Raw genomic sequence first — 25578 nt, forward strand, 5'->3', positions numbered from 1 at the left:
TTCTTCAGATGTGGCTTGAAAGCTTGTCTCTCTCACAGGACCGGCTCTAGGCACCAGCAAAGCAAGCACATGCTTGAGGCGGTATAATTCCAGGGTCAGCATTCCGGCCATCCCTTTTTTTTTTCGCTTGGGCAGTTGTGCTCTGAGCTTGGGGCGGCAAAAAACCTAGAGCCAGCCCTGGTCTCTCACCAACAGAAGTTGGTCCAATAAAAGATATTACCCCACCCACCTTGTCTGGCTATAGGCAATATCCAGAGCTGTGGCCCAGTCAGAGGCTCTGCTGGGCATATGAGCCTTTCTCAGATATCTGTAACCATATGCCAATTTCCTGGTATCACTGAGGTTCATGGAGCCAGGTGCAGGGGGAAAAGATCAGCCAGTGTAATGGGAGATGCTGGGGATGGTGCAGAGGGAGAGGGGCTCTGCCCTGGGAGAAGATGGGGGACACTGAAGGTGGGCAGAGGGGGGAGGGCTCAGCCAGGGTTTGTATTCAGCTTGCCAGCTTCAGCCATGCTGTGGTTAGAGAGGAGCACATTCTTTGACCTTATTCCCCTTGTACTGCCAGTCAGTTACAGGGAAGATGTTTCTAAAGGAATTATATTAAATGGGTTAAGGTGCGTAGTTCAGAAGCAAACAAGGAAAGAGGCAAATCTGGTCTTCTGGCAATTACAGTTCATTCAGTCCCCAGCTACTTCTGGGGGCACAGAGATCTCATGATAATAAATTGGTTAGTCTCTAAGGTGCCACTAGTACTCCTTTTCTTTTTTCTCATGAGATCTCTGTAGAGAGTTGTAAGGCCACTCTTCTGCTCACTTTTCTGTGAGGCTGAAGGCAAGAGGGCATTTTCATTCTCCTGCCCTTTCCTGTCTGAGCGTCCTGCTGAAGGACAGGAAGCAGCAGTCAGAAGATCCTAGGTGCTACCAAGTGGAGGATGCCCTCTGTGGGCGCACACGTTGTGATAGAGGAGCTCCGCCATGGGCAGTGCCTTCAGTTAGGAGCCGAGTGTGAACGCGGGGTGGCGGCTGAAGCTCTGGCCTGCCTCCAGCGGGCACCCCCCTCCCCCCTGCAGCTCTTCCTGCCAGGGGTCACCTGGTGTAACACTGTTGCATCTGTGCTGCTGATCCCTGAGGCTCTCCCTCGCCCCCTCCTAACACTGCTCCCTTCCTCATTGGCCGGCCAGCTTCTCCCCGGCTCCCCCATTGGCTACCGGCCCCTCCGGCCGCGTGCACGTCCCGGCTCCGCGCCCTCCCATTGGCCGGAGGGACCCTCCCAGGAAGTTTTTTAAAAAAAAAAAAAAAAGAAGAAGAAGAAGACGACGACGACGGGGGGAGGGGGCGGAAAAGTTTCTGGGCGGCTGGGAGCGAGCGGAGGGAAGGAGCCGACGGCGGGGCGGGCGCCGTGGGAGCGCTGAGGCCGGGACCCTGCACGGGCTGGGCTCCCCCGGCCAGCGCTGAGCCAGGGCCGCCCGCCCGCCCGCCATCATGACGGTGAGTCGCTGAGAACGAGCCGCGGGGTCCGGCCAGCGCCCGGTGGGTTTTACCGGGGGGGGGTGGGGCCGCCTCTCTCCTGGCGCGGTCGGGGGGGCTGCTCGGTGCCTGCGTGAGCCGGTGTCGTGCAGCTGCGGGCCGACGTCTGCTGTGCCGCGCCCCCCGCGGGGGCTGGGGCTCGCCCGGTCCTGAGCCGAGCTCTGGGGGTGGAGGGGACCCAGCCTCTGGCTCTTCGGCTCGGCTGCGGGGTCCTGCCGTACGCGTTCGGGAGGCGCCCGTTTCTGCAGTCTCTGGGCTGCTGGTCCCCTTGCATGGATCCCCGCCAGCCGCCAGCCTGGCCTCCCCACCGCCCCTGGCACTGCCCGGCTCTTGTGGTTTTAGTTGCCTTTTCTTATTAACAGGAAGTTAAGCAGCAGCTGTTTGCTGGGGCCCCGGGGCGGGTGGGTCTCTTGGGATGGCATGACTGCCTGTGCGAGGGGCCGGTCCGCTTTGGGGTGGGGGGCTAGAGGAGGCACGTGCAGAGGGGGTTGTAGGCATGATGCCATCTCTGGGGGCAGCAGGGGCCGGCGCGTGAGAGGTGGGACCGCAGGACGGGGGCGGGGCGGGGCTCTCCGAGACTGGTAACAGAGGAGGGTCTGCTCCGAGGCGACTGTCAGGGGGCCATTGGCTGTGCATACAGAGGGCAGGGAGGGGAGAAGGAGTGAGTGGGGGAGCAGGGCAAGGAGTTTTTTCCTCCTGCCCAGCTTGAAAAGGGAGAGAGACCCTGGTCTCAGAGAGCGGGGAGTAGAGATTGTCAGGCTGGGTCCTGGGCTGCATGGGGACCCATGGCGTGTGAGCGGGTGGGCTGGTGGCCAGGCTGGCTGGAGTCCTGCTGGAACTGGATGGGGAGGCACCAAGGGAGGCCGGGATGCGATGACCCTGAGCGCTGTCATGAGCTGTCAGCCTACGCTTCCTTACAGCATCACAACATCCTGCAGCTTTTCCTGTCCTTCCTGGTGACACCCCCTCCTTTTCCTCCTCCCCCTCCCCCATGTGGGGGCAGGCAGAGAGGGGCTCATGGCATGGGAACTTTGCCCAGCCTGGGCGAAGAAGTGGAGCTCCCTGGTGAGACACCGTGTTGTATTTCTCCTCCCCACCCCCCCCCCAGAATAATACAATGAATCTTCCCCCGTCACTAACCCCTCCCTCCTTCTCTTCATTTGTCTGTGTTTTCCCTGATTTGGGGAGAGCAGATCTACCTTGGGAAACAGCCAAGCAGTGCCCATGACTGTGGTGGAATGGCTGTTATCTCTAGGAGAGCTGGGTTCCTGCCGATTAGATACCCACGACTTAACAAATGCACTGCCTAAAGCTCTATTTTTTTTTCCCCTGTTCTGCCCAGATTTGCTGATCCAAGCACCCCCTGCTAATTCAACCCAGGAGGCTCTTCCCCACTCACTTCATCTCAGTCCTCAGCTGCAGCACCTCTGTGTGTTGATCTCCACCTCAGATATTTCAGTCCTGGGCAGGGAGGGTGGATGTGTGAAACACACCAACAGAAACTAAGATGCCAAACTTGCATCACTGATGACCTTGTTCAGGATTTGAACGTGGCCTTTATTTAGAAGCGAGAGGCCCTTGCACTGAACCCTGCTGTGCTGCTGTCTCCAGCACACACTGTAAAAGAGGATGTGGTTTCGGGGAGAGGCAGTAGTTGCCTCTCTCTGCTGAGGGTGGTACGGGAAGGGGACCAGCATTCCTAGGCCCTGGAGGGGGAAGGTTGCTGCACACAGCAGAATAATGGAGGTGACAGGCTGGGCTGTGCATCCTTGCGCCTGCAGGCAGTTTTCACAGGGATAGGCAGAGCACAACATCCACTTGCTTTCATAGCACGAATGAAATTGGGAGCTGTGTGGGCCCTTGATCCAGTGGGGGAGTAACTCTGTTTCTGTCCTGAGTCCTCTGTCACGTGAATACCCTTGTATTAACAAGGTGAGGGGGAAGGGTGTCTCCCTGGAGCTGAAATGTTTCAAAAGTCACTGTGTATGACAGAGAAAATGGAGCTGGTTCTGGCCAGTGGCCCTGGGGAACATCTGGGGAAACACAGGAGGTGGTGCTGGTCCCCAGAAGTTAGAATTGGAAAAGACCTATCAGATCACCCAGTCCCTCTCCCTGCAGCCAGGGTAGAATTGTCCCCTAAAGGATGCTTCCATAGGGTTCTAGCCAGTCTGGTTTTAAAAGTTTAAGGGATGGGGCCTCCACCGCCCCCCACCCACCCACCCACCCTTGACATACTACTCCATAGCCTAATAGACCTAACTGTGGGGAAGTGTCTTCTGAATGTTTCCTTACTTTGCTTAATTCCTTATTTCTAAGCTATACCCCCTGGTACCACCCTAATTCCTTTCCTTCTTTGGTGTTTACATTCTTCAGATATTTGCAGACTGTTATCATGTCCCCCACAGTCATCACTTAGCCAGGCTAAGCATATTCAGCTCTTATTGTAAACCAGTCACTCCAGCCCCCTGAGCACTTCTTCTCCAGAGCCCTACCAACTTGTCAATCTTTTTCTAGCAGTGTGGTGTACAGAAGTGAATGAAACACTCTGGGTGGGGCACACCAAAGCTAAGTAGTCCTTGCACAAGGCCTCTGGACATGCAGCCTAAAACAGCATTTAAGGATGGCTGTTTTTTCTGTTTTGCTGCCACATCTGATTGCAAACTTGTCTCTAGTTTGCTGTCTGCTGTCACTCAAGGCCCCTCAACATCCCTGCTTTCCAGCTTCTCCCTCCTGCTGAATCTCCATGTTTCAGAATATTTTTCCCCAGACACATTATACCATGCTGTTCCAAATGGAATCTCCTTTTTAGCATGCTGCCCATTGGCTAGATTCCGTGCTGTGCTTCCTGGGACAGAAGGTGCAGCTTGTGTGGGAGAGGGGGCAAAGGTGGCTTTAAGCCATCTCTTGCACCTCTTGAAGTACCAGCCCTAGTGTAAGTTACCACAGCCCCAGGGCTGTCCTAAAACTTATGGCAGCCTCCCCACAGCTGCCTATAGGCTGCTCTGCAACCCCGAATAGCTATAAAGAAAGTGCCACAGTCAAGAAGACCCCTCCTAACCCTGGTGCACCCCCACGTGTGCGGCTGCAAGGGAAGCAATACAAGGCCACATATCCTGCCCTTATGTTTTTCCTGTGTTGGGGGAATTCTTCCTGAAGCCATCCTTTATGGTTCCTATACTAGACATGGGGGCTGGAGTAGGGTGTCAGAATCTGGACCAGTGGTGCTAATATGTTGTTGAAGTCCTCTGGTATTGCTGTGTCCCTTCTGGGGTTTGCAGCTCCTCCCAATGTAATATTCTCTGCTAATATCCGTTAACTTGATGATTAATGCTCTGAGAGTGTAAATCACAAATAAGTTGAGACTTTGCACTGATCCTTGTGGCAACCTCACTAGACATCTGACCTCTTGCTCAGTATACTGCTATTTTATCATTCCCCCTTTTTTGGGGGGTAATAGTCGGGTTTTAATCTTCCTGACCATGGTATTTATCCAAGGCCATTGGAACTGATTTATCGGTTAAGATTTTGTAAAGAGACTGAATCAAATGCATTACTAAAATCCAAGTTTGACACGTACTCTGTCCCTGTGTTTGTTAGATTTTTTTTTTTTTACGCATTACAAAAATTAGGCTTGACTTTTATAAGTCCCTGCTGCTTATTAGGTTATCTATTACTCACCATGAAGTTCTGGGAAGCTGCAATGTGGACATCTGGTGGAACAGAGAATGATGCCATACTGCATCTGGGGACAAAGGGTGGGATTGGCTAGCAACTGTGGGGCTGGCTTTGCTCGGTGACCTCAGGGTACCTTGGTTTAATATGTGGGAGGGTATCGTTTGCGATGCACATGTGTTTGGCAGCATGTTGGTTTTATGTTCCATTTCCCTCCCTGCCCCGCCCCCAGTTCACAGCCAGCTGTGGGGGCGCTGGATTGGAAGGGGGAGCAGCAGGAGGTGGGGAGCACCTGCTGCATAGATGCAACCACATAATGTGAGGAGCGTTGGGGGAGGCATGTGGGGGAAGCCTGGAGTGACTGTGGGGTGGACAACATCAACAGGATGGTAAAAGATTGGGGGAAGGGTGTGTATCTCCCTCCGTGTCCCCCACCCTCAGGCTGCTCTAGGTGAAGGCAAGCCAGCAGCTGCCTAGCCCAGGAGATTTCTGGCAACTCTAGGGTGTGAGCTCTCCCACAATAACCTGCCCTGGTGCCAGCTAACTGTCCGGGTGGACCCCCTGCACGTTAACAGTTTCTTAATGCTATTTCAGGGCCCTAGATCAAAGGGAATTAACAAACTGTGCTCCCTGTGTGCATTAACACTCACTGAAACCTCAGCGTGGGCTATGTGGCTAGAGGGCCTGTCGAGGTGGAGGCAGTTGCTGCCTGGGGGGAGCCTGCCACCTGGTTTGGCCCCTGGTGGGGTGCCTCAGGATGAGGGGCCCTCTAGGTGGGTGGCAACCAGGTAAGTGGCATTCCTGCTCCCCTCTGAGAACCACTGGCATAGGATTTGGGAGGCAGACTATTGTACTGGTGACCCCTTTCACACAGCAAGCCTCTGAGTGCAACTCCCTAATAAATGAAAAACACTTTTTTACATATTTAACGTATTATAAATGCTGGAGGCAAATCAGGGTTTGGGGTGGAGGCTGACAGCTCATGACCCCCTGAGGGGTCCCAGCCCCCAGTTTGAGAACCCCTGTTCTATACCCACTCCTCTCCATCCCCCCCACTTCCCTCTGTGTCTTAGCCCATCTGCCATCCAGGGTCTTGCCCCCACTCTTATCTCCCACTTCATTTGCCACCAACCAGAGATTTGGGGGGTTGGGGGGAGGAGGGTGAAAGGGCCATTGTCTACCCACATCCACCCCATCTCTCTCAAAAACCTGGCTGGGAGAGAGCATGCCATGGCCTGGCTGACCAGCTCCAAGGTCCCACTCTGTGGTGTTCTGGCAGCTGAGCCCCCAATCTGCTGGCTGCTGCAGGGACCGATGGGTCTGTCCCCTGAGGGCCTCTGGCTCACCAGCAGGGAGGGTAAGGTTAGGAGTGTGGGGAGGCAGCGTCTTTGAGAGGGTTGGGGGAGCAATGCACGCACGCATGCACTCCTTCTGGTGCCTCTGCCCCTGACCCCCAGGGTCTGCCTCCTTCCCCAGTCATCCTGCTCCACTGTACCCTGCCCCCCCCCCAACTGTGCCTGGAGTCCTTTTCCCTATGCTGTTAGCTCCCTCTTCAAGCATCCTGCCTCTGTGTCTTATCTTCCCACCCCACCTGTCCCATGATCTTCTCCCTGCCCCGTTTTCCTAGCCCCCCATCCCATTGGTCCACCCTTGTGTCCTGGTCTCCCCTTGGTCCTAGCCCCCATCCCCACCTCAGGTCCTGACTCCAGTTCCCCTGTATTATCCCCTCCATTGTTCCACCCATCTATTTTGTGGGGCCCCTCTCCATCCTCATGTCAGGGACCCCTTTCTGGCCTGTTGCAGCTTCCGGTGTACTCTTGGGTGCCCTTCAGAGTCTCACACCGAAGGGTTTGCTCAGGATGGGGATCCGGAGTCCATCTGGGCAGGGCGGCAGCTGCAGTCCTATGCTGTGAGTCCCAGCAAATGGCACACTTGGGGATAGATCCCTAATGCAAGGCTGCTGGCTCCTTGGGGTGGGGGACCCCAGTGGAGATCCTTCACGGGAAGCCTGTTTATGGAGGAGTAAGCTGCTGTATTTGCCACTCTGTCATAATGAAAGGGGAACTGACTAGAGGGGGATGTCAGAGTCACTCCTGTCTGCATGGGGCATCCCCTTTGAAATGTGGGCACTGTTGAAAAGGAGTCACTTAGGTCCCATGCACCTTTATACCAGATGATGACAGGGGGAGGTCATGTACCCATCCAGGCCAGAGCTGTCTATAGCTGGGTTTAGCATCATAGTTTGATCCAGTCCATATGGACCAGATTTTCCCTTGTATACTTATTTGAAATAAGCTTCGTCCCACAAATCCCCAAGTATAAGGGCTCTGCCCCTTACCTGCTGGGGGCTTCACCCACGTTGTTCAAACCTGGCGACCATGTTAAGGAGTTGTTAATGTGCGCAGGGTACACGCTGGTGGTAGGAGGGGAGCGGGCAGCATACTGACCTACTCCCTAAGGTGGCATGTTTTGAGCAGCCTCTGCCCACCCTGCAGCCTTGGTGCTGGAGGTGAAGAGTGGAAGCCTGGGTCACCAGGCTCCAGTTTCCAGGTGTCTCTGCTTCCGTGTGGCATATCCTGTCCCTGCAATTGGACGCTCCCAGCCCCGGGAGACAAGGATAGGATGGGCCTACAGCTGTAATAACAGGTGGCCCGCCCCCCTTCCCCTCACCCATAGGCTGGTTGGGTTTGGGGCAGGCTGACATTCTGCTGCTGCCTGCTGTAACCTTGGGTGTAACCTAAGAGCTCAGCCTTGGGAGATGAAACGGGAGAAAGCTTCACCCAGTTGGGCCGCGAGAGATCTGGGCTTATGTGGCCAGCTGGCACCAGGTGGATGTTTCCTGGATTAATCAGAAGCTCTTGGAGTGCTAAGTACCCACCCCGTGGCGGAGCTGCTCCCCGCACCAGCCCCTTCCTGGGTGGAGCATGTGGCAGTTAGGGATACTCAGCAGCAGCCTGCCCCAGGCTGGCAAACGTGGTACAGCTGACACTCAGGTACAGCTCTAATATTTCCTCTTCCCCCTCTCGCCACTGCTGGCTGACCAAGTTTAGTTGCTGGGGCTTGAATGGGGCAGGAGGAGCATGTGTGTGGTGGAGGGAGGCGGTAAGAGAGACTGGCCTTGAGAACACAGCAACTGAGCCAAATTCATCCCTGATGTAGCTCCCCTGAAGTTCATGGTGTTCAAGGAGGGATGGGTTTGGTAAAGCAAGGAAGAGCAATTGCCCTGCATCAGCTGTTCCCAGTTCCAGCCCTGAAATGGGAGGAAGAACTGGTTATGCTGCAGCAGCAGGGTGAGGTTTGGAGAGGGTGGCGGCACCTCCCCCATGGCTGTCGGTGAGCTGGAATAGTATTCACACATGGCTGCGTGCAGTGGGGAGGCTGGGGGAGCAGTCGGGGTGTTTTATGGCACAGAAACACTCCTGCATTTAAGAAAGAGAAATTAGTTTCTGGATTCTAGTACTGGCTCTGACTTGTCCTGTGGCCTTGGGCAAGTCGTTTAATATTGCGTGTTTCCCCATCTGCTCTGAAATGATATTTACTTCATGCACAGCCAGGATGAGGGTTGATAATGTGGAGCTGTTCCTGCCTTTATTAAGTGCTCGGTGTTGGTGTCAAAGCATGGCCCCAGGCTCTGGGGGAGCGCTGGATTTGGAATGGGTTTCAGTAGTTTTGTGACCAACTCCTTTCCAAACTCAGCTGATTCAGTGGCCATGCAAGCTGTTTTTTGCGGGGCGGGGGGAGAGAATATAAAAAAATCTCTGAATAAATGTCAGCAAAGCAACTTGTGGAAACTTCCCTGGTGCATACCTACCTTTACTTCTTTAACCCCTCCTTCCCAGGCTTCCTCAGGCAGGAATACCTGCCTGTCACTGTATGAGGAGCCATCCCCTCTGCTACTTGGTCCTAAATCCATGTGGGTTTGGAGGACGGGATGCTGGACTGTCCTTGCTTGCTCACATTGTACCACGGGGCTCCATTCCAGTCACTTCTAGACCTGGAGTTGTGGAATCCGTGTCATTCCTGACTACCAAACTCTGCCGAGTCCCAGCCCAGCCCAGTTGTTAACCCCCTGCTCTCTGTCTGTCTCCAGCCGGATCTCCTCAATTTCAAGAAGGGATGGATGTCCATACTGGATGAGCTGGGAGAGGTAAGATGGATGGTGGGTGTGTGACACCCAGAGGTCTCTCTCCTCCCCAGTCCCTATCAAAGACCCCTGTGTACCCAGAGGCTTGCCTTCTCCATTGTGACTGTATCCCTTGCTGGGGAAGGTGGAGGTGAGCTGCTAACTTAGACTCTCCCCATCGTGGCTGAACTCTGCCAAGGAAATTCCCTGGCTCAGGTGCCTAATTTGCTGTGTGCAGTCCAGTCGCCATCACACAGTTCCATCAGAGTCCTCTCGCTGGTCCGCTCCCAGCTGACTGATAGAAAGGGGGTGGGGGGAGGTATCTTTGGAGGAGGAAGGGGACAGCTGGACTTGGAAGCTGCCTTCTGGGCAAGAGGGGTGAAAAGTCAGTAAGCAGAATACCCTCCCCTGTTCCAACACATTTCGTTGGTAATCTAGTCTGTTCATTTCTCCCTGTCTCTCCTGTTTACTTCCCCTCTCCTTCGCTGTTCTGTCGGCAGTGGAAGAAACACTGGTTTGTGCTGACAGACTCGAGCCTGAGATATTACAGGGACTCCAATGCTGAGGAGGTAAGAATGGGGAATGCACTTTGACCTGTGTGTTCTTTCCTTGGGGTAAGGTGGTGGTGGGATCCTGGAGCTGCCTTGTGCCCTTCCCAGAGGGGAGCGTGCTTTGCTCCTGGTGGAAGGGGACTGCAAAGGTGGCAGAGCTTATTATATAGCTTAGCTGCAACCTCTCCAGTGCCTGGGTCTGAAAAGGCATCAAAAAAATTAATGACTAGAATATGGGACCTCAGCTCCAGCAAGGATGAGAAAGATATTCTGAGTGGGCATAGACTGAATGGGAAGTAAGGAGAATCTCATGCTTCCAGCTGGGATACAGGCGGCACTGGGGAGATGGCATGAGGTTTGCTCGGGGACCCACTGGTGGTCTTGGGCTTGTTTCAGGCCGATGAGCTGGATGGTGAGATCGACCTGCGCTCTTGCACAGAAGTGACGGAATATGCCGTGCAACGCAACTATGGCTTCCAGATACACGTGAGTACCTGCAGCCATGCAAACTTGTACTGGGCTCCTGTTGGAGCTTGCGAGCTAAGCAGAGTCAGGGCCGGTCAGTTCTTGTACGGGAGCCCTCCAAGGTTACCCAGGCCTGCAGGAAGCGGCTAACGCTCACCCCTCTCAGTGAACGCAGTCCTCCAGGAGAATGCAAAGAGCTGCTGTGCTACTACTGTGTGAGACGTTTTCAGATGAGATTGCCAGCCAGGACCCTGAGGGTTTGTGGCCCATGATTCCATGGCAATTCTGGCAAGAGCAGGAGTGTTAATCCAAGAGACCTAGGCTAATTCCAACTTGGATAACTAGATTTTTGCTTCCTTCAGCTATCCCACTGAAATTGCTTGGAGATGGGATTCTTCTTCATTCCCTTTCTGTCCTGAAGAACTGCTGGGTACTGTTGCCATGTACTGTTAACAGTACACTTGCTATCAATAGTATCAACTTGCCTCTATTGTGATTGATGTCACATCACACAAGCTGCTTATCCCACTGATTTGTAATCCGCTCTGTTACCTTGTATTCTCCCCCATCCCCATATCTATCTGTTTGAGCCACCTGTTGTATCTCATAATGTACTTAGTCCTTGCCCTGAAGATCTTACAATCTATCTTGTTCTCTGTACAGCACCTGGCACAATGAGGCCAGGGCCTCTAGGAGCTGCTGTAATACCAATAATTCATTTCTGTGCGCAGGAATTGAGCTGTGCGTGTGTAGCTTGGTTCTGATGTGATCTAGGATGCTTGGGGTTATAAGGCACTACATCAGTGCAGGAGGGGGATATATTGCAGGGTAGGGGTGGATGGAGCCATGCTGGGAGTTCCAGCTGACCTTCCCTGGTAATGAAATGACTACAAGGGACCTTAGCTTAACAGCAGACTCTGCCCGGTGTTCTGTAGGGATGGCAGGGAGCAGATGGTATGGTATCTCATGGGTAAGGAGAGGGAGGGAGCCTAAGCATAGGCTCGCTGTTTTGCTGACAGGCGAACCCCAAAGGTTATTTCACCTTGCTTGTGAAATCTGTCTTAGAAAAGAGAGAGCAAACCCCAATAGCGGGAACAAACAAAACAAAAGAAAGTGTTTCTTCACACGACACACAGTCAACCTGTGGAACTCCTTGCCAGAGGATGCTGTGAAGGCCAAGATTATAACAGGGTTCAAAAAAGAACTAGATAAGTTCATGGAGGATAGGTCCATCACTGGCTATTAGCCAGGATGGGCAGATTATGTCCCTAGCCTCTGTTTGCTGGAAGCTGGGAATGGGCGACAGGCTGGATCAGTCAGTGATTACCTGTTCTGCCCATTCCTTCAGGGGCACCTGGCATTGGCCACGGTCAGAAGACAGGATACAGAGCTAGATGGACCTTTGGTCTGACCTAGTATGGCTGTTCTTACGTTGTACTTCACCCAGGGGACCTACCTCCCCAGCACCCCGGGAGCGCAGATGGACATACACAACCTTAACAGAGACAGAGGAGCTGGGGGGTTTTGTAGGGGAGGAGGATGTCTCAGAAGCTGACCTGTTAACTGGCACCTGTCTAGCAGTGCCCAAGCGATGAATTAACCTCCGCTTATGCCTTTTGAGGGCCTGTCTTTTGTTGGTGTGACAGGAGAGCAGAGAAGGACTGTTAAGACCCTACTGGTGGCTGTCCTCTGACTCTGGGCTATCAAAGGCAGGCTTCTCCCAGCTCTGCTTGATGGCGCGCCCTGCAGTCTGGAGAGCGAGTGGGTGTTGCCCATTATCCTGCACTGTGGCAGTGGGGAGGGTGTCATTGCATGTTGTGGGCTGAGCCCCCTTTGGCGTCTCTCTCTTTCAGACAAAGGATGCCACCTTCACCCTGTCAGCAATGACCTCGGGGATCCGGCGGAACTGGATCGAGGCACTAAGGAAGAATGTGCGCCCAGCCAGTGCACCGGATGTCACAAAGTATGTCTGTCTGGGAAAGCCGCTGCCCTCCCCCCCCCCACACCCCCATCCATGGCTCTGTGTCAGCACCTTGGCCACAAGCAGACAATCCTTTCTGGGACAGGAGAGGTCTCCTCGTCCTCCGCTCCCACCTTGGCGTGAGAGAAGATGCTTTGCCAGTCATGCTTGCTTGCCGCAGTGATACTCGTGAGGGTATCACGGGGGTATCCAGTCTTACCATGTCAGCGGGTGAGTGTGGGAGGAAGCTCTCTGGGGCTTTGTACTCAGGGTCCTGCTGGGTGACCCAAGGGCAGAAAACGTCTCCCAGGATCCTTTGAAGAGTCGAGAAGTGATGGCTGGCTGGCTGCTTTGCAGTGACCCACTCTTTTCCTCCAATCATTTCACCACCAGTCCCCTGACCAACTGCAGGTCAGCAACAGAGAGTCTGAAGGAAACCGACAACACCAAGACTGGATTTACCTTTCTCTTTCCCTGCTCCCCTTTTGCATGTAAGAGTCCCTCTAGGGTAAGGGGGTGGCACTAGAGTGCACAGCTGGTGGGCTCTGTTCTAGAGACTGGAGCTCAAGCTCGGATCAAAATGTGTGTCGCTGGAGCTGGGTCTGGTTCTCCCCACTCTACAGGAAGTCTGTTCCCATTGCAAAGCCACTGGGAGGTTTGGCGTGACAGGCTGGCTGTGCTCTGGAGGTTCCTAGGACTGGAATTGCAAGGGGTGTGGCTGCAGGCTAGGCTTGCAGTGCATCGGCAGGAGTATGCATGGGCTGTTTGCACAATGCTTGCCTGCATGACTTCCAGCAGCCTCGTGTGTGTCTCTCTCTCTCTCTCTCTCTCATGCCTTTGTGCTCTGATTTTCAGGCTATCTGACTGCAATAAGGAAAACTCCTTCCGCAGCTGCGTCCCCCAGAAAGGCTCCCTCAGGTCAGAGGAGCAGTGGCCAGGCTTGGGGTCGGAGGTTATCTCCAAGGGCAGTAACCGGAAGGTGGATGGGCCTCACCACACCTTTGACTATGTGGAGCTGTCCCCCTTGCAGCAGGGCCCCTTGAATCAGGGGTCCCTGCAGCGGACGAGAGGCAGTTTGAGGGGGATCTCTGAGCGAGTCACCAAGCACGAGGACCTGGAACGGGACCTGGCCCTCCGCTCTGCGGAGAGGCGGAAGTGGTTTGAGGCTCCTGACACCGGTGTCCTGCAGGGTGACGGCCCAGCAGGGGCCCTCTGCTGGAAGGCATGTGAGCAGGAGCTTCTGGGGCCCTCCCTGTCCGAGGACCAGCGTAGTCGGCTGAGTGAAGAGATTGAGAAGAAATGGCTGGAGCTGGAACGGCTTCCCCTGAAGGAGTCTAAGCGCCTTCCCCTGACGGCACTGCTGAACCAGAGCAAGGGGGGCCATGGAGACACGAGGGAGGCGCTGGAGAAAGAGGTAGGAGTTGTCTGTCTTTGGGGCCCCATTTCCTCCTTCCCAGGTTGGGAGAGGGACTCTCCTTATTCCCAGGCCCCTTTGGGCCAGGGGCTCAGCAAGACTCTAGGCCAAAGTGCTGGGGTCACAGGAAGCCCTTGTTACACCGTCTGCTCCCGCTGCCGGCCCTCCATGGATAGGGAAAGCAGCACCATTTGCCACCTCTGGGTCGGGAGACTTCTAACTTGCATAGCAGGTTCATAGACCCTTGCTTTGAGAAGCAGCTTGTCCATATATCAGAGACCCCTCAGCCCTAGTATAAATTGATGAAATGCCATTGACTTAAATGGAGTTGAGCCTGTTTACACTAGGGACACCTAAACCTCTTGCCCTGCCCTTCATAACTGGGGTTTAACCCGACCAGCTTAGCCCTGGCAGCAGTGAGCGTGTCACTAGTTCCGTGGGGATAACAATGAACCCTTTACGCCAGGCACTGCCAGCCTTTCCGCCTTTAGAGGCGAGCATGGCTTACACCTAGTGTGTCTTGAGGTGGGGTGGAGTCTCTTCCTCTCCTCTTCTCACTGCTCATATGCTGGGGCCTCTTTCACTGGGTTTGTCCCATTGGGTGACCACCCCTTTCCCCGGATAAAGGACGCTGGCTGTGATGCCCAGTGTCTCCTTTGATTGTCCCTCACCCCCAAACCCCTGGCTGAGACTCGTTTGGCTGAGAGACACCTTGTTGATTCCAAATCGGAGCTTTTCCTCTCATGGCTGAGTCTGTCGTTCTGGTTTCCTGGTGCAGGTCCAGTCCCTGAGGGCACAGCTGGAGTCCTGGCGTGCCCGTGGTGAGAGCCTTCGTGACACAGGAAAATCCCATGGAGATCGCCACATGCCCCAGGGCTTCATCTCCCAGGTGAGGGTCAGTGGTGGCAGTGGGCCAGAAACCCCACTTTGCCTTTGAGTCCACTCCAGTCCTGACAAGGGTTGGGGGGAAGGTGGGAGATTCACCTACCCTGGCTGCATTGCCAGAGTGTGCATTGCATTGACTAGCATTGCCATGGCAATCCAAAGTGAGCCCAGCTGCAATCAGTGTTAACTATATAGTGGCTGATGGGCACTGCCAGTCCTTAAAGGGGGTGCCCAAGTATGCATGCAAAGGATGGGTGGAATCTGATGGAGCTGTCCCTTCCCACTGAAGCAGGGTTATGTTGCTTGAAGGGTTCGGACTTGCCCACCAGAACTCCTGTTAATGCTGGGGAGATAGGCTTGGCTCAGTCATCCACCTGCCCCCTCGGGACTGAGCCCCTTCGCTGGAGAGAAGGGAAGTTAATGTGTATTAGGCTTTCCATAGGTGGAAACAAGCTGATGATGGGTCCCAGGCACATTACAGATAAGTTCATGGAGGATAGGGCCATCAATGGCCTTTAGCCAGGCTGGGCAGGGATGGTGTCCCTAGCCTCTGTTTGCCAGAACCTGGGAATGAGCGACAGGAGATAAATCACTTGATGTTTGCCTGTTCTGTTCACTCCCTCTGGGGCACCTGGCAATAGCCACTGTCGGAAGACAGGATACTGGGCAAGATGGACCTTTGGTCTGACCCAGTATGGCTGTTCTTATGTGTAGTTTAGGGCATGGTTACACCATGGAAGCCTTGGAGGACACAAGCTGAGGACTCTGCTCAAACCTAGGTTGTTCCCGTTTTAAGTTATGAGACTGTCCTGCATTTCACCTGGGACAGGAGGAACCATGTTGTAGCAGGCTCCTGCTTTCTGAGTGTAAACAGCTCTTCAGTTTCTTTAAATAGAGCGTGGTTTGGTTCAAACACACGAATTTCTCTCCATTCTGAGCGGTAACTGTCTTTGATTTTATTTGGGCATGAACCGATATGTCGGGCTATAGCCAAGACTAAAACCCGGTGTGCCACTCATCAGCCATATGCCCCCAGGAGCCAATCAGCAGGCTCTTGTAATTGAGGTCAGCCAGCTCAGGAACAGGGGTTGCTTATGTAAAGCAGTCAAGTCTTAACTCCAGTCGGGAAGCGTGTTGGATAACGGGTCCTTGGGGATAATCCTGATGATGCAACCGATCGAGTTGCCTCAAATCACAAAAAAATAATGAGGCACTGCGTTGATTGCACTCCACTTTTTGATCTCTGTGGTTATGAGCAGAGCCCATTCAGTGGAAGAAAAGGGTGTAAGGGCCTAATCCTGCAAGGCTCTGAACCTCTCATTGGTTTCAGTGGGTATTAAGGGGGATAGAATCCTAGGACTGCAAGGGACCTCAAGAGGTCTAGTCCAGTCCCCTGCACTCATGTCAGAACTAAGTATTATCTAGCCCATCCCTGACAGGTGTGTGTTTAACCTGCTCTTAAAAACCTCCAATGATGGAGATTCTACAACCTCCCTAGGCAATTTATTCCAGTGCTTAACCACCCTGACAGTTAGGAAGTTTTTCCTAGTGTCCAACCTAAACTGCCCTTGCTGCAATTTAAGGATAGGACAAGCAGCAATGGTCTTAGAGGTTAACGAGAACAATTTTTCTTCCTCTTCCTTGTAACAGCCCTTTATGTACTTGAAAACTGTTATCATGGCCCCTCTCAGTCTTCTCTTTTCCAGACTAAACAAACCCATTTTTTTCAATCTTCCCTCATAAATCATGTTTTCTAGACCATTAATCCTTTTAGTTGCTCTTCTCTGGACTCTCTCCAATTTGTCCACATCTTTCCTGAAATGTGGTGCCCAGAACTGGACACAATACTCCAGCTGAGGCCTGATCAGCGCAGAGCAGAGCGGAAGGATTACGTCTCGTGTCTTGCTTACAACTCTCCTACTAATATTTCTGAGAATGATGTTTGCTTTTTTTGCAACAGCATTACACTCTTGACTCATATTTTCCTTGTGATCCACTATGACCTCCCAGATCCCTTTCCGCAGTACTCCTTCCCATTTTGTATGTGGGGAACTCACTGTTCCTTCATAAGTGGAGTACTTTGCATTTGTCCTTATTGAATTTCATCCTATTTACTTCAGACCATTTCTCCAGATCATTTTGAAATTTAATCCTGTCCTCCAAAACACTTGCAACCCCTCCCAGCTTGGAATCATCCATGAACTTTATAAGAACAGGAGTACTTGTGGCACCTTAGAAACTAACAAATTTTATTGAGCATAAGCTTTCGTGGGCTACAGCCCACTTCATCAGATGCATAGAATGGAACATATAGTAAGAAGATATATATACATATAGAGAACATGAAAAGATGGAAGTTGCCATACCAACTCTAAGGCTAATTAATTAAGATGAGCTATTATCAGCGGGAGAAAAAAAAACTTTTGTAGTGATAGTCAAGATGGCCCATTTCAAACAGTTGACAAGAAGGTGTGAGGATACTTAACATGGGGAAATAGATTCAATATGTGTAATGACCCAGCCACTCCCAGTCTCTATTCAAACCCAAGTTAATAGTATCTAGTTTGCAAATTAATTCTAGTTCAGCAGTTTCTCGTTGGAGTCTGTTCTTGAAGCTTTTCTGTTGCAAAATTGCCACCTTTAAGTCTGTTACTGAGTGACTAGAGAGGTTGAAGTGTTCTACTGGTTTTCGAATGTTATGATTCCTGATGTCAGATTTGTGTCCATTTATTCTTTTGCGTAGAGACTGTCCGGTTTGGCCAATGTATATGGCAGAGGGGCATTGCTGGCACATGATGACATATCTCACATTGGTAGATGTGCAGATGAACGAGCCCCTGATTGCGTGGCTGATGTGCTTAGGTCCTATGATTGTGTCACTTGAATAAATATGTGGACAGAATTGGCATCAGGCTTTGTTGCAAGGATAGGTTCTTGGGTTAGTGTTTTTGTTGTGTGGTGTGGGGTTGCTGGAGAGTATTTGCTTCAGGTTTTGGCGCTGTCTGTAAGCGAGGACTGGTCTGTCTCCCAAGATCTGTGAGAGCGAGGGATTGTCTTTCAGGATAGGTTGTAGATCTTTGATGATGCGCTGGAGAGGTTTTAGCTGGGGGCTGAAGGCGACAGCTAGTGGCTTTCTGTTATTTTCTTTGTCTCTATGCCATTATCTAATTAATTAATGAAGATATTGAACAGAACCAGACCCAGAACTCATTGAGTGCTGCTCAGAATCTGGCCCTAATTTTACCATGCTAATGTAATGCCAGTTACTCATGTAAAGTAAAAGGGGAGATCCCATTGAAATGACCCAGTCACGTACCTTCTTGTCTTTTTGGCTGCTAATAAAGATCTCCATGTTGCTGGATTATTGCAAATGATCTGTTATACTTGCCACAGAAAAAGCCCACACTGTGTGTGGCAACTAATACAGCAGGTTAGAAGCAGCCCTGTGAGCCTGGTCAATATTGCAAGCCACAGTTCACATGGTAAATATAGCAAGTAATCCACTTCCCTCATCAGCCCTTGATGAGATATTTTGTAACTTCTGAGTCCAAACTGCCCCTTCCCTACAGGATGGCTTTCTGTCTCCTTCCCGTTAACCTGTCAATGTTTGATAGCCAATTTCTGGGCAAATCACAGGGCACCCACATTTTACCCCACTGAGGATTATGTTGATAATTTGCCTGGAGTCAATGGGTTGCATTAACTCAAAGTGGCTCAAAGAGCAACTGCCCTTGTTCTAGTACCAGCTGCAGACTACAGGTCCCAGGATGCAGCGCTCTATCTTGGTGTGAGGAGCGTTTCCCAAAGTGTGGTATGTGTGCTTCTTTGGGTTTAGGGAGTGGAGGAGGCAGCAGGCGAAGGACTATGGAGGAGAAGCAGGCTGGCCTCTTGACTGTCAGCTGAGTCTCTGAAGGACTCTTCTAAAAGAAATTCTCTAGTTATGGTTTAAAAGAAAACCTTCAAAAATGACTATTCTGCACTGATGCAGCAACTCTGCTTGAATTTGCAGAGAGCCTGCAACAGTAGCTCAAAGGCGTGAACTTAATTTCAGTGAGTGCCAACTCCAGTGCCAGTGAGGATATTTTAAAGCCTGTGTTAAGTCCCCCTGCACATCAGACTTGTAAAAGACAGAAGATCATATTGTAAATGTCTGCTCATCTGCTTTGAGGATCCACTCTCTTTGGGGAGGGACTTTAACAGCACATGGCTGTGTTGAAGCGGGGGTGCGGTTGGTTTCATTTTCCTTAAGAGGCAGCTCAGCTTTCAATAGTTAGCTTTATCCCTGCCCTAAAGCCAGGCACTTTGCTGCATCAGGCAGTGTGGCCTACTGCATAGAGCACTGGACTGAGACTTGGGAGACCTAGGCTTTATTCCTTGCTCTGCCACTCATCTGCTGGGTGACTGTGGGCAAGTCACTTCCCCTGTCTGTGCCTCAGTTTCCCCATATGAGAAATGGGGGATGATGATACTTTAGTCAAGCACTTCGAGATCTAAGGATGAAAAGCTGTATTTAACATCTTTATCCTCTTAATAAGACACTTTCCTCCTTCTTGCGGGTATTTTATCCTGGCAGGTATTCACCTCCCCTCTCTGATTCAGTGTTGGTGGTAGGCCTGAGTGGAGTTCACACCTATAGTGCACAGCAAATGCCAGCCCAGTCGTACGGTATCTTACTGAATCTCTCCGTCCCACTCCCCTTCACCTGTTTTTCTTTCTCCCCTCTTCTGTGTGGCAGGAGGCATGTGAGCGCAGCTTGGCAGAGATGGAATCTCTTCACCAGCAGGTCATGACTGAGCTCCAGCGGCACCATCAGCGGGAGCTGGAGCGGCTGCGGCTGGAGAAGGAGCGGCTCCTGGCTGAGGAGGCTGCGGCCACAGCTGCAGGTAGCAGCGAGAATCCGAGTGCCTCTAGACGTTGGGTAGATGGCTACCTGCTGCCCCTTGTCCCCTTCTCCTCTTTCAAACTTTCCTTGGAGTCCGCTTGCCACCTCCCCTGGAATCCCTCATTGCTCCCTTCCCTGGAATGTCTCTTGGGTCTCTCTAAGCTAAGATGTGTCCCAGAAGGGTGAGCCTCCAAGGTGCTGAGCACCCTCTGCTCCTGCTGTTCTCAATAGGTGGCAGCCTGTCTGGGCCAGGCCATGTCTGTAAAGCACAAGGTCGGGCGGTGGTGCTGCAGGGAAGCAGTGTAGTCCAGGAGCTAAGACGTTGCTCTGAGAGTCAAGAGACTTTTGTTCTAATCGCAGCTCTGCCGGTGACCTTGGGCAAGTCACTTCCCCTCCCAGGTTTTGGTCCTCCCCTGACCTTTATAACCTCTTTGATGCAGGGGCTCTCTCTGTGTATGTACAGCACCTAGCACAATAGGGCCTGATCTTGGCTGGGGCCTCTGCATTACTTTAGCAGTCGTTTCTGCTTCTTGATGAAGCTGTTCCCCTTTAGGCTGTGCAGTGGGATGGTCGCTGGCTGAGATCCAGATCTGAGCTAACGAGATTTCTATGAAAAGACAGATGGGTCAAACACACTGGGACTAACTGCCCTCTCCTTGTCTGTCGTGTTCTCTGTGGCCTCCTTGGCCCTGAAACTCCAAGGAGCCTATGCTGTGTATGTAGTCCCATGCTGCTAACTATCTCTGTATGAACAGGATTATGAGTGGCTGCCCTCCCTTTAATGGGCTCAGAAGTAAGACTGGAAAACCCCCTCCCCATACCCCTCCTCCTTGGATAAGGGAGGTGGCGAGTGAGCAGCTCCACTAGCTGAGGCTGTCAAGACTGTGTCCATCTCCTTCTCTCCTCTTCCCCCCTCCCCCCCGCTGTTGGCCAAATAGATGCCCATGTGGCTGAGTGCCCCATGCACACTGGATTTCTCTCCCTGTGCCCTTAACCCCTGTCCCCTGGGTATGAGATGGGATTCATAGAATATCAGGGTTGGAAGGGACCTCGGTCATCTAGTCCAACCCCCTGCTCAAAGCAGGACCAATCCCCAGTTTTTGCCCCAGATCCCTAACTGGCCCCCTCAAGGTTTGAACTCACAACCCTGGGTTTAGCAGGCCAATGCTCAAACCACTGAGCTATCCCTCCCCCACTGAGCGATTCCCTTTTTAATAAGCAAGACCTGACCCGGAAGCCCCTTTCTTCCCCACCCCCTGTGTGTCCATGTTGGGAATTGGCCTTACTACAGCTAAGAGAGGGGAGTCTCTGCACGGACCCTGCAGCAGGAAGCTTCAGACGGTCGCATCGCCCATGAGCAGTGCTTGGGGCTGCCTGCTGTGGCTTGGCATGGTAGGAGTTAGCCCTGTGGAAGGTGCCCGGGACAGAGTGGAGGCAGAGGGAAATTCTGAGCCATTCCTGGAGCTGGGGTTTCTGGTGGTAGATGGGAGGGAGTCCTCAGGAACTCCCCTTGTTCAGTTCCCGCTGCCCCCCTCTGCCAAGCTGGCGAGCGGCCAAGTCTCCCGGGACACTTAACTCCCCATCTCCTTGTCTCCTCCTCCCAAGCAATTGAAGCTCTGAAGAAGGTGCACAAGGAGGAGCTGGGCAGGACACGCAGTTTCCAGCAGAGCGGGTCAGGCTCGGAGGCCCTCCGGAGACAGCACCAGTAAGGAGTCTCTGCACAGTCCCTTCCGCCCTGTCCCCTGCCCAGGCCAGGCTCCGGGCTTGCTAGGTCACTTTTCGGTAGCTCTCGCCCAGTGGGGCGAGTTGGAGGGGTGCTGTTTCTTTCAAAATTGGGCTGAAGGGTGGAGTTTTATATTCCACCCCTCTTGGCCTTCCAGAGAGCCAGCATTAGCTTCCAGCCTGCCTCCTAGCACTGCTTCCAGGGAAGGGTAGTGGGGATGCGATGGCCTGAGATGCTAACCGTGTATGTGAGAGCAGGATATCCCATCTCCACTAGACCTGAAAAGGCTACCGTGCTCCCTGCTTTCTCCCATTAGATTCTTCGCTTCTTTCCTCGCCCAGCTTCAGTGGGTTCCCCTGCTCTGATTACCAGCTGCTCAGGGGAGGGGACCCTTCTGAGTAACAGCGGTGGCCGTGGGTGATGGCCATGGGAGTGTGGGCGGGGCAGAGAGTGGTGTCCACAGCCGGGTTGGAGAGCAGTGTTTGTGCAAGAGTGGGCCCTGGGAGGGGGACAGGGGCACGCTGCTTCTCTGAGGTAATGTTCTGAGCGGCTGTGGCAGGTCGGATGTGGACTCTCTGAAGCGGGAGCTGCAGGTTCTCTCCGAGCAATACTCCCAGAAGTGCCTGGAAATCGGCAACCTCACAGAGAAAGCAGAAGAGCGGGAGCAGATGCTGCAGCGCTGCCAGCAGGAGGGGAAGGAGCTGCTCCGGCAGAACCAGGCAAGAAAGATGCTTGCCCAGAAGGCTGAGCCTTCTGCATGGCATGCTGGAAGGTCCCAGGGGCATGTTCCCTCCAGAGCCAGAAAACCCTTAACAAATGAGCTGTGCTGTCCAAAGCGAATCAGGAGATGAGGCCCTTTAAGCTGGGGTTGAGGGAGGGGGAGAGTATCTGAGGAGGGAGCAGTATGGGCCTGGCTGGCTCTCACCCGCCTGTGGACTCGGGTTTGTGGGTGCATGTGCACTCCCCTGATGAACCTGCTCTGATCTGCAGGAGCTGCAGACGTGCCTGTCGGAGGAGATCCAGAGGTTACGGACCTTCATCACCGCGCAGGGCGCAGGGGACGGGGCCTTGCACAACGGCGAGAGGAGCTCCTGTGAGCTCGAGGTAAAGAGGCCTGCTGGTGCTATGTGCTGCTGACCCACTTCCGCAGCAGGCGTGGCTGTCAATGGGGTGCACTGGACGCCTGACGTTCAACCCCGCCGCCTACCCTGCAGTGCTGGCTCTGTGGGACTATGAGAGAAGAGCAGCAAGGTGTGCAGTGGACTCATGCCAGTCTGACACCTTCAGGGGGCACAAACTCCCATGAAGCAGAGGAGCTGATGGCACAAGCTGCAGTGCAGGAAGTTGCTACACAAGCTTCCCCTGCACAGCTCTGCCACTGCGTCTCGTTCTAGATCTGCAGCACTTCCTGGCCTTGTGCTCCTGGCTCTTCCTTCCCCACCCCCTCCAACACACCCTTCTGCCCTGCACTGATGCCATATCTCTCAGCTTGGTCCCTGGAGTCTCTCTTCTCCTTCTCCTCCTCACAGGTGCTACTTCGAGTGAAGGAGAATGAACTCCAGTACCTGAAGAAAGAGATTCAGTGCCTTAAGGATGAGCTCCAGATGATGCAAAAGGTACCATTTCCTGGGAGCTATTCTCTCCTTCCCGGGGGCTCGTTTATCAAGGGGTGGGATGTGAAGATCTCACTTAAGTTGGAGGCGGGAAAATGATGGGGGAAAGCAAGGACCTGGGAAATCATACAGAGGATGAATGCTGAGCAGGAGTGGTTTGAGTCTCCTATTTCTATTGGATTCACTTTGGTTTCCTGCCGCTTTTGGTCATTAACCCTCAGAGCAGTGGGAGGGGCTGGGGGTGCACGCACCCAGTGTTGGGGCCCTTCTAGGTGGGGGAAAAAAACAGTGAAATCTGGATAGAACTCCAATTTGTTTGCCTTCTTTCCGCCTCCTTGACTGTACGTCGGCCCACCCACGTCCAGGCCTCCTCACCAGTATTCTCCCCATCTCCCTCAACACAGTGTTCCCATTAGAGAAGGGCGACCTCTACTGAGGGTCCTAATGCTCCTTCGCCGGCCAGGGTGGGTTTGCTACATGCAGTATATTCGCCATTGCTCTGTTGGCGTCTGTTCTAAATGGCCCAAACGAGGTGGCTTCCACCACTTCCTGCCTTAGGAGACTTTCACAACTGACTGGCTCTTGCCATTAGGGGAACCTTCCAGAGATCCAGCAAATTTCCCGTTGCTCTTAGTCACGCACCCCTGCAGAGGCTCCTCTTCCTGGTGGCCATAGACAGCTGTCTACTCCCATAGCCCCCAACTCTTAATCCACCTGTCGCTGAATAGCTTCCAGAAACCAGCCCTACCGGTCCGCAATGACTTGTTGCTCTATAGCCGCCCGGCCTCTTGTTCCCCTCCACCTGCCTTGGAACAGCCAGTCAGAATTGAACTCTGTGGATGTCCCCTCTTGTGCGAGTCTCTACTGGGCTCCCACTGCTTTCCTGGCTGAGGCTCAGATTGACACCTAGGTCTTGCTCTCCCTGGCTTTCCTCCTGGTGGGGGCTGCCCGCCCCAGAATGAATACCAGAAGCTGGGTGGTGACTCCTCGCCTTCTGCTGCAGGATAGGAGATTTGCTTCAGGGAAGTACCAGGACGTCTATGCAGAGCTGAACCACGTCAAGCTGCGCTCGGAACGGGAAATGGAGCAGCTGAAGGAACACCTGCGCCTGGCCATGGCAGCGCTGCAGGAGAAGGAGACGCTGCGCAATAGCATCAGCGAGTAGAGGTGAGCAGCCAAGGGCCGCGAGCTGCACTGTGGGGTTGGCACAAGCCTGCCCACAGCAGGTATGAGGGCAGCTTATGGGGCCAGAGCACAGAGGGAGTTGCAGTTCCTCCAGTACTCCAGGGCACTCTAGGGCGAGGAAGGACTGGCCTTGTAGTGGGACCCTAGGTATGGGCTCTGTTGTTGCTTGAGCCCTTTAAGTCTGGCCAGAGTTGTTCCCACTCAGCCAAATGCTCGCCCTGCACTGAGATGCTCTGGGCCTCTCCTGACAAGGGCACTGTAAAGAAGGGGGCGGGAGGCAGGTGAAGGCAGAGGAGAGGGAGTGGATGTGGGGGCCTGCTCCACTTGCTGGGTCATGTCGGCTCGGCTGTGAGTCAGGATCGCCTGTTTGATGCTTGCTGGATCCAATCGAGTGGAAATTTTTCCCTCTTTGTGGTTTCTCTTCCTGCTCATGCCTCCCTTGTGGAGGCTGAGACCTCTCAGCACCGGGGAACCCTGCTGTCTAGGCCCTGCTCCCGCTTATTTATGGGTGATGTGGGGCGTGAGGAGAGGATACAGTAACCCCTGAGTGGTTGTCACCCCTCCTGTGGTCGGGGGAGTGTTGCCTGCATGGCCGCTGCACAGAGAGAGGGACCAAATGCACATGTGGGAGGAGTCCCTGACCTATCCGTGCCCAACAGGGGATCTGAATTGATCTGGGCCCGCACAGCTGCAGTACAAGCAGTGTCAGTAGCTGGCATCTCCGGGTACAAACGACCTTCTCCTGGATTTGGGGAAGCCCCAGAGTTCTGGGGCCCAGCAACTCTGAAGTCTTTTAAGCCATTTGCCGTGACTCTTTATTTCCTCCTTAGGTTTGTTTTGCTCGATTCCTCACTTGTGGGGAGCGGGTGGCTGCATCCCATCCATTAACACCCCCTCAAGGAAACCAGCTCCCATGTCTTTCACCAATCCCCATCCCATGCGCCTGCGTATCTGAGCACATCGTTTGGACTGGCTCCTACGTGCACCTTCTTCAGGATTTTATATGTGAAAAGATATATTTTATAGATACTTCACTTTTTTGTTTTGTGGGTGGGGAACATTTTAAATCTACAGTATCTTTTTAACCAGAAGCTGAAGACAGAAGAAACACAGCTGTTGCTCCTGCCTCAAGTGCTCCTTTTGGGGTGCATCTATGGGGTCGCGAGTGGCCTTCTCCCCTCTTATCTCCCTGCTCCTCCAGCCTGCTTGGATGTGCTGGAAGGACCATGCACCATGAGACAGACTGTGGCTAGCCATACAAGAGAACCAATGTCCTGCACACGTTCCCCTGGACGAGGAGATGTTGGACAGAGCGTGCTCAAGCTGTTGGGGACTGTGCTCTCACTCTGTGGACTGTATCGAAGGCAGGTTTCGGTACCCATGGGCCATGTGTCTGTCCCAGGGCAAGGCCAGTCCCCTGGAGGTTTTGGAAGAGCCTGCCTCCTGCTAACACACTCCTGAGGAGAAGCAGGGGGACTCCACACGCGCCACTGCTGCATTCGCCGGAGCCAAACAATGAAGGCGGCAACTGCCCTTCCACACCGTTAATAGTTTGACTTAATAAAATCTTCAGCTATCA

At 53.3% G+C, this 25578-nt stretch overlaps 1 protein-coding gene across 1 annotated transcript; it reads left to right on the forward strand.

The window, feature by feature from the left end:
• Positions 1 to 1317: 1317 nt before the first annotated feature.
• Positions 1318 to 25578, forward strand: TRIOBP (TRIO and F-actin binding protein). The gene is made up of 14 exons (XM_077829517.1): positions 1318 to 1487; positions 9289 to 9345; positions 9822 to 9890; positions 10269 to 10358; positions 12191 to 12300; positions 13153 to 13711; positions 14490 to 14600; positions 19332 to 19479; positions 21084 to 21183; positions 21761 to 21920; positions 22192 to 22305; positions 22731 to 22817; positions 23818 to 23981; positions 24830 to 25578. Exons 1-13 carry the CDS (start codon positions 1482 to 1484, stop codon positions 23977 to 23979), a joined length of 1773 nt encoding a protein of 590 aa, XP_077685643.1. The 5' UTR covers positions 1318 to 1481; the 3' UTR covers positions 23980 to 23981; positions 24830 to 25578.

This window comes from Eretmochelys imbricata, chromosome 1 (assembly GCF_965152235.1).
Source record: "Eretmochelys imbricata isolate rEreImb1 chromosome 1, rEreImb1.hap1, whole genome shotgun sequence".
NCBI classification, from domain to species: domain Eukaryota; kingdom Metazoa; phylum Chordata; order Testudines; family Cheloniidae; genus Eretmochelys; species Eretmochelys imbricata.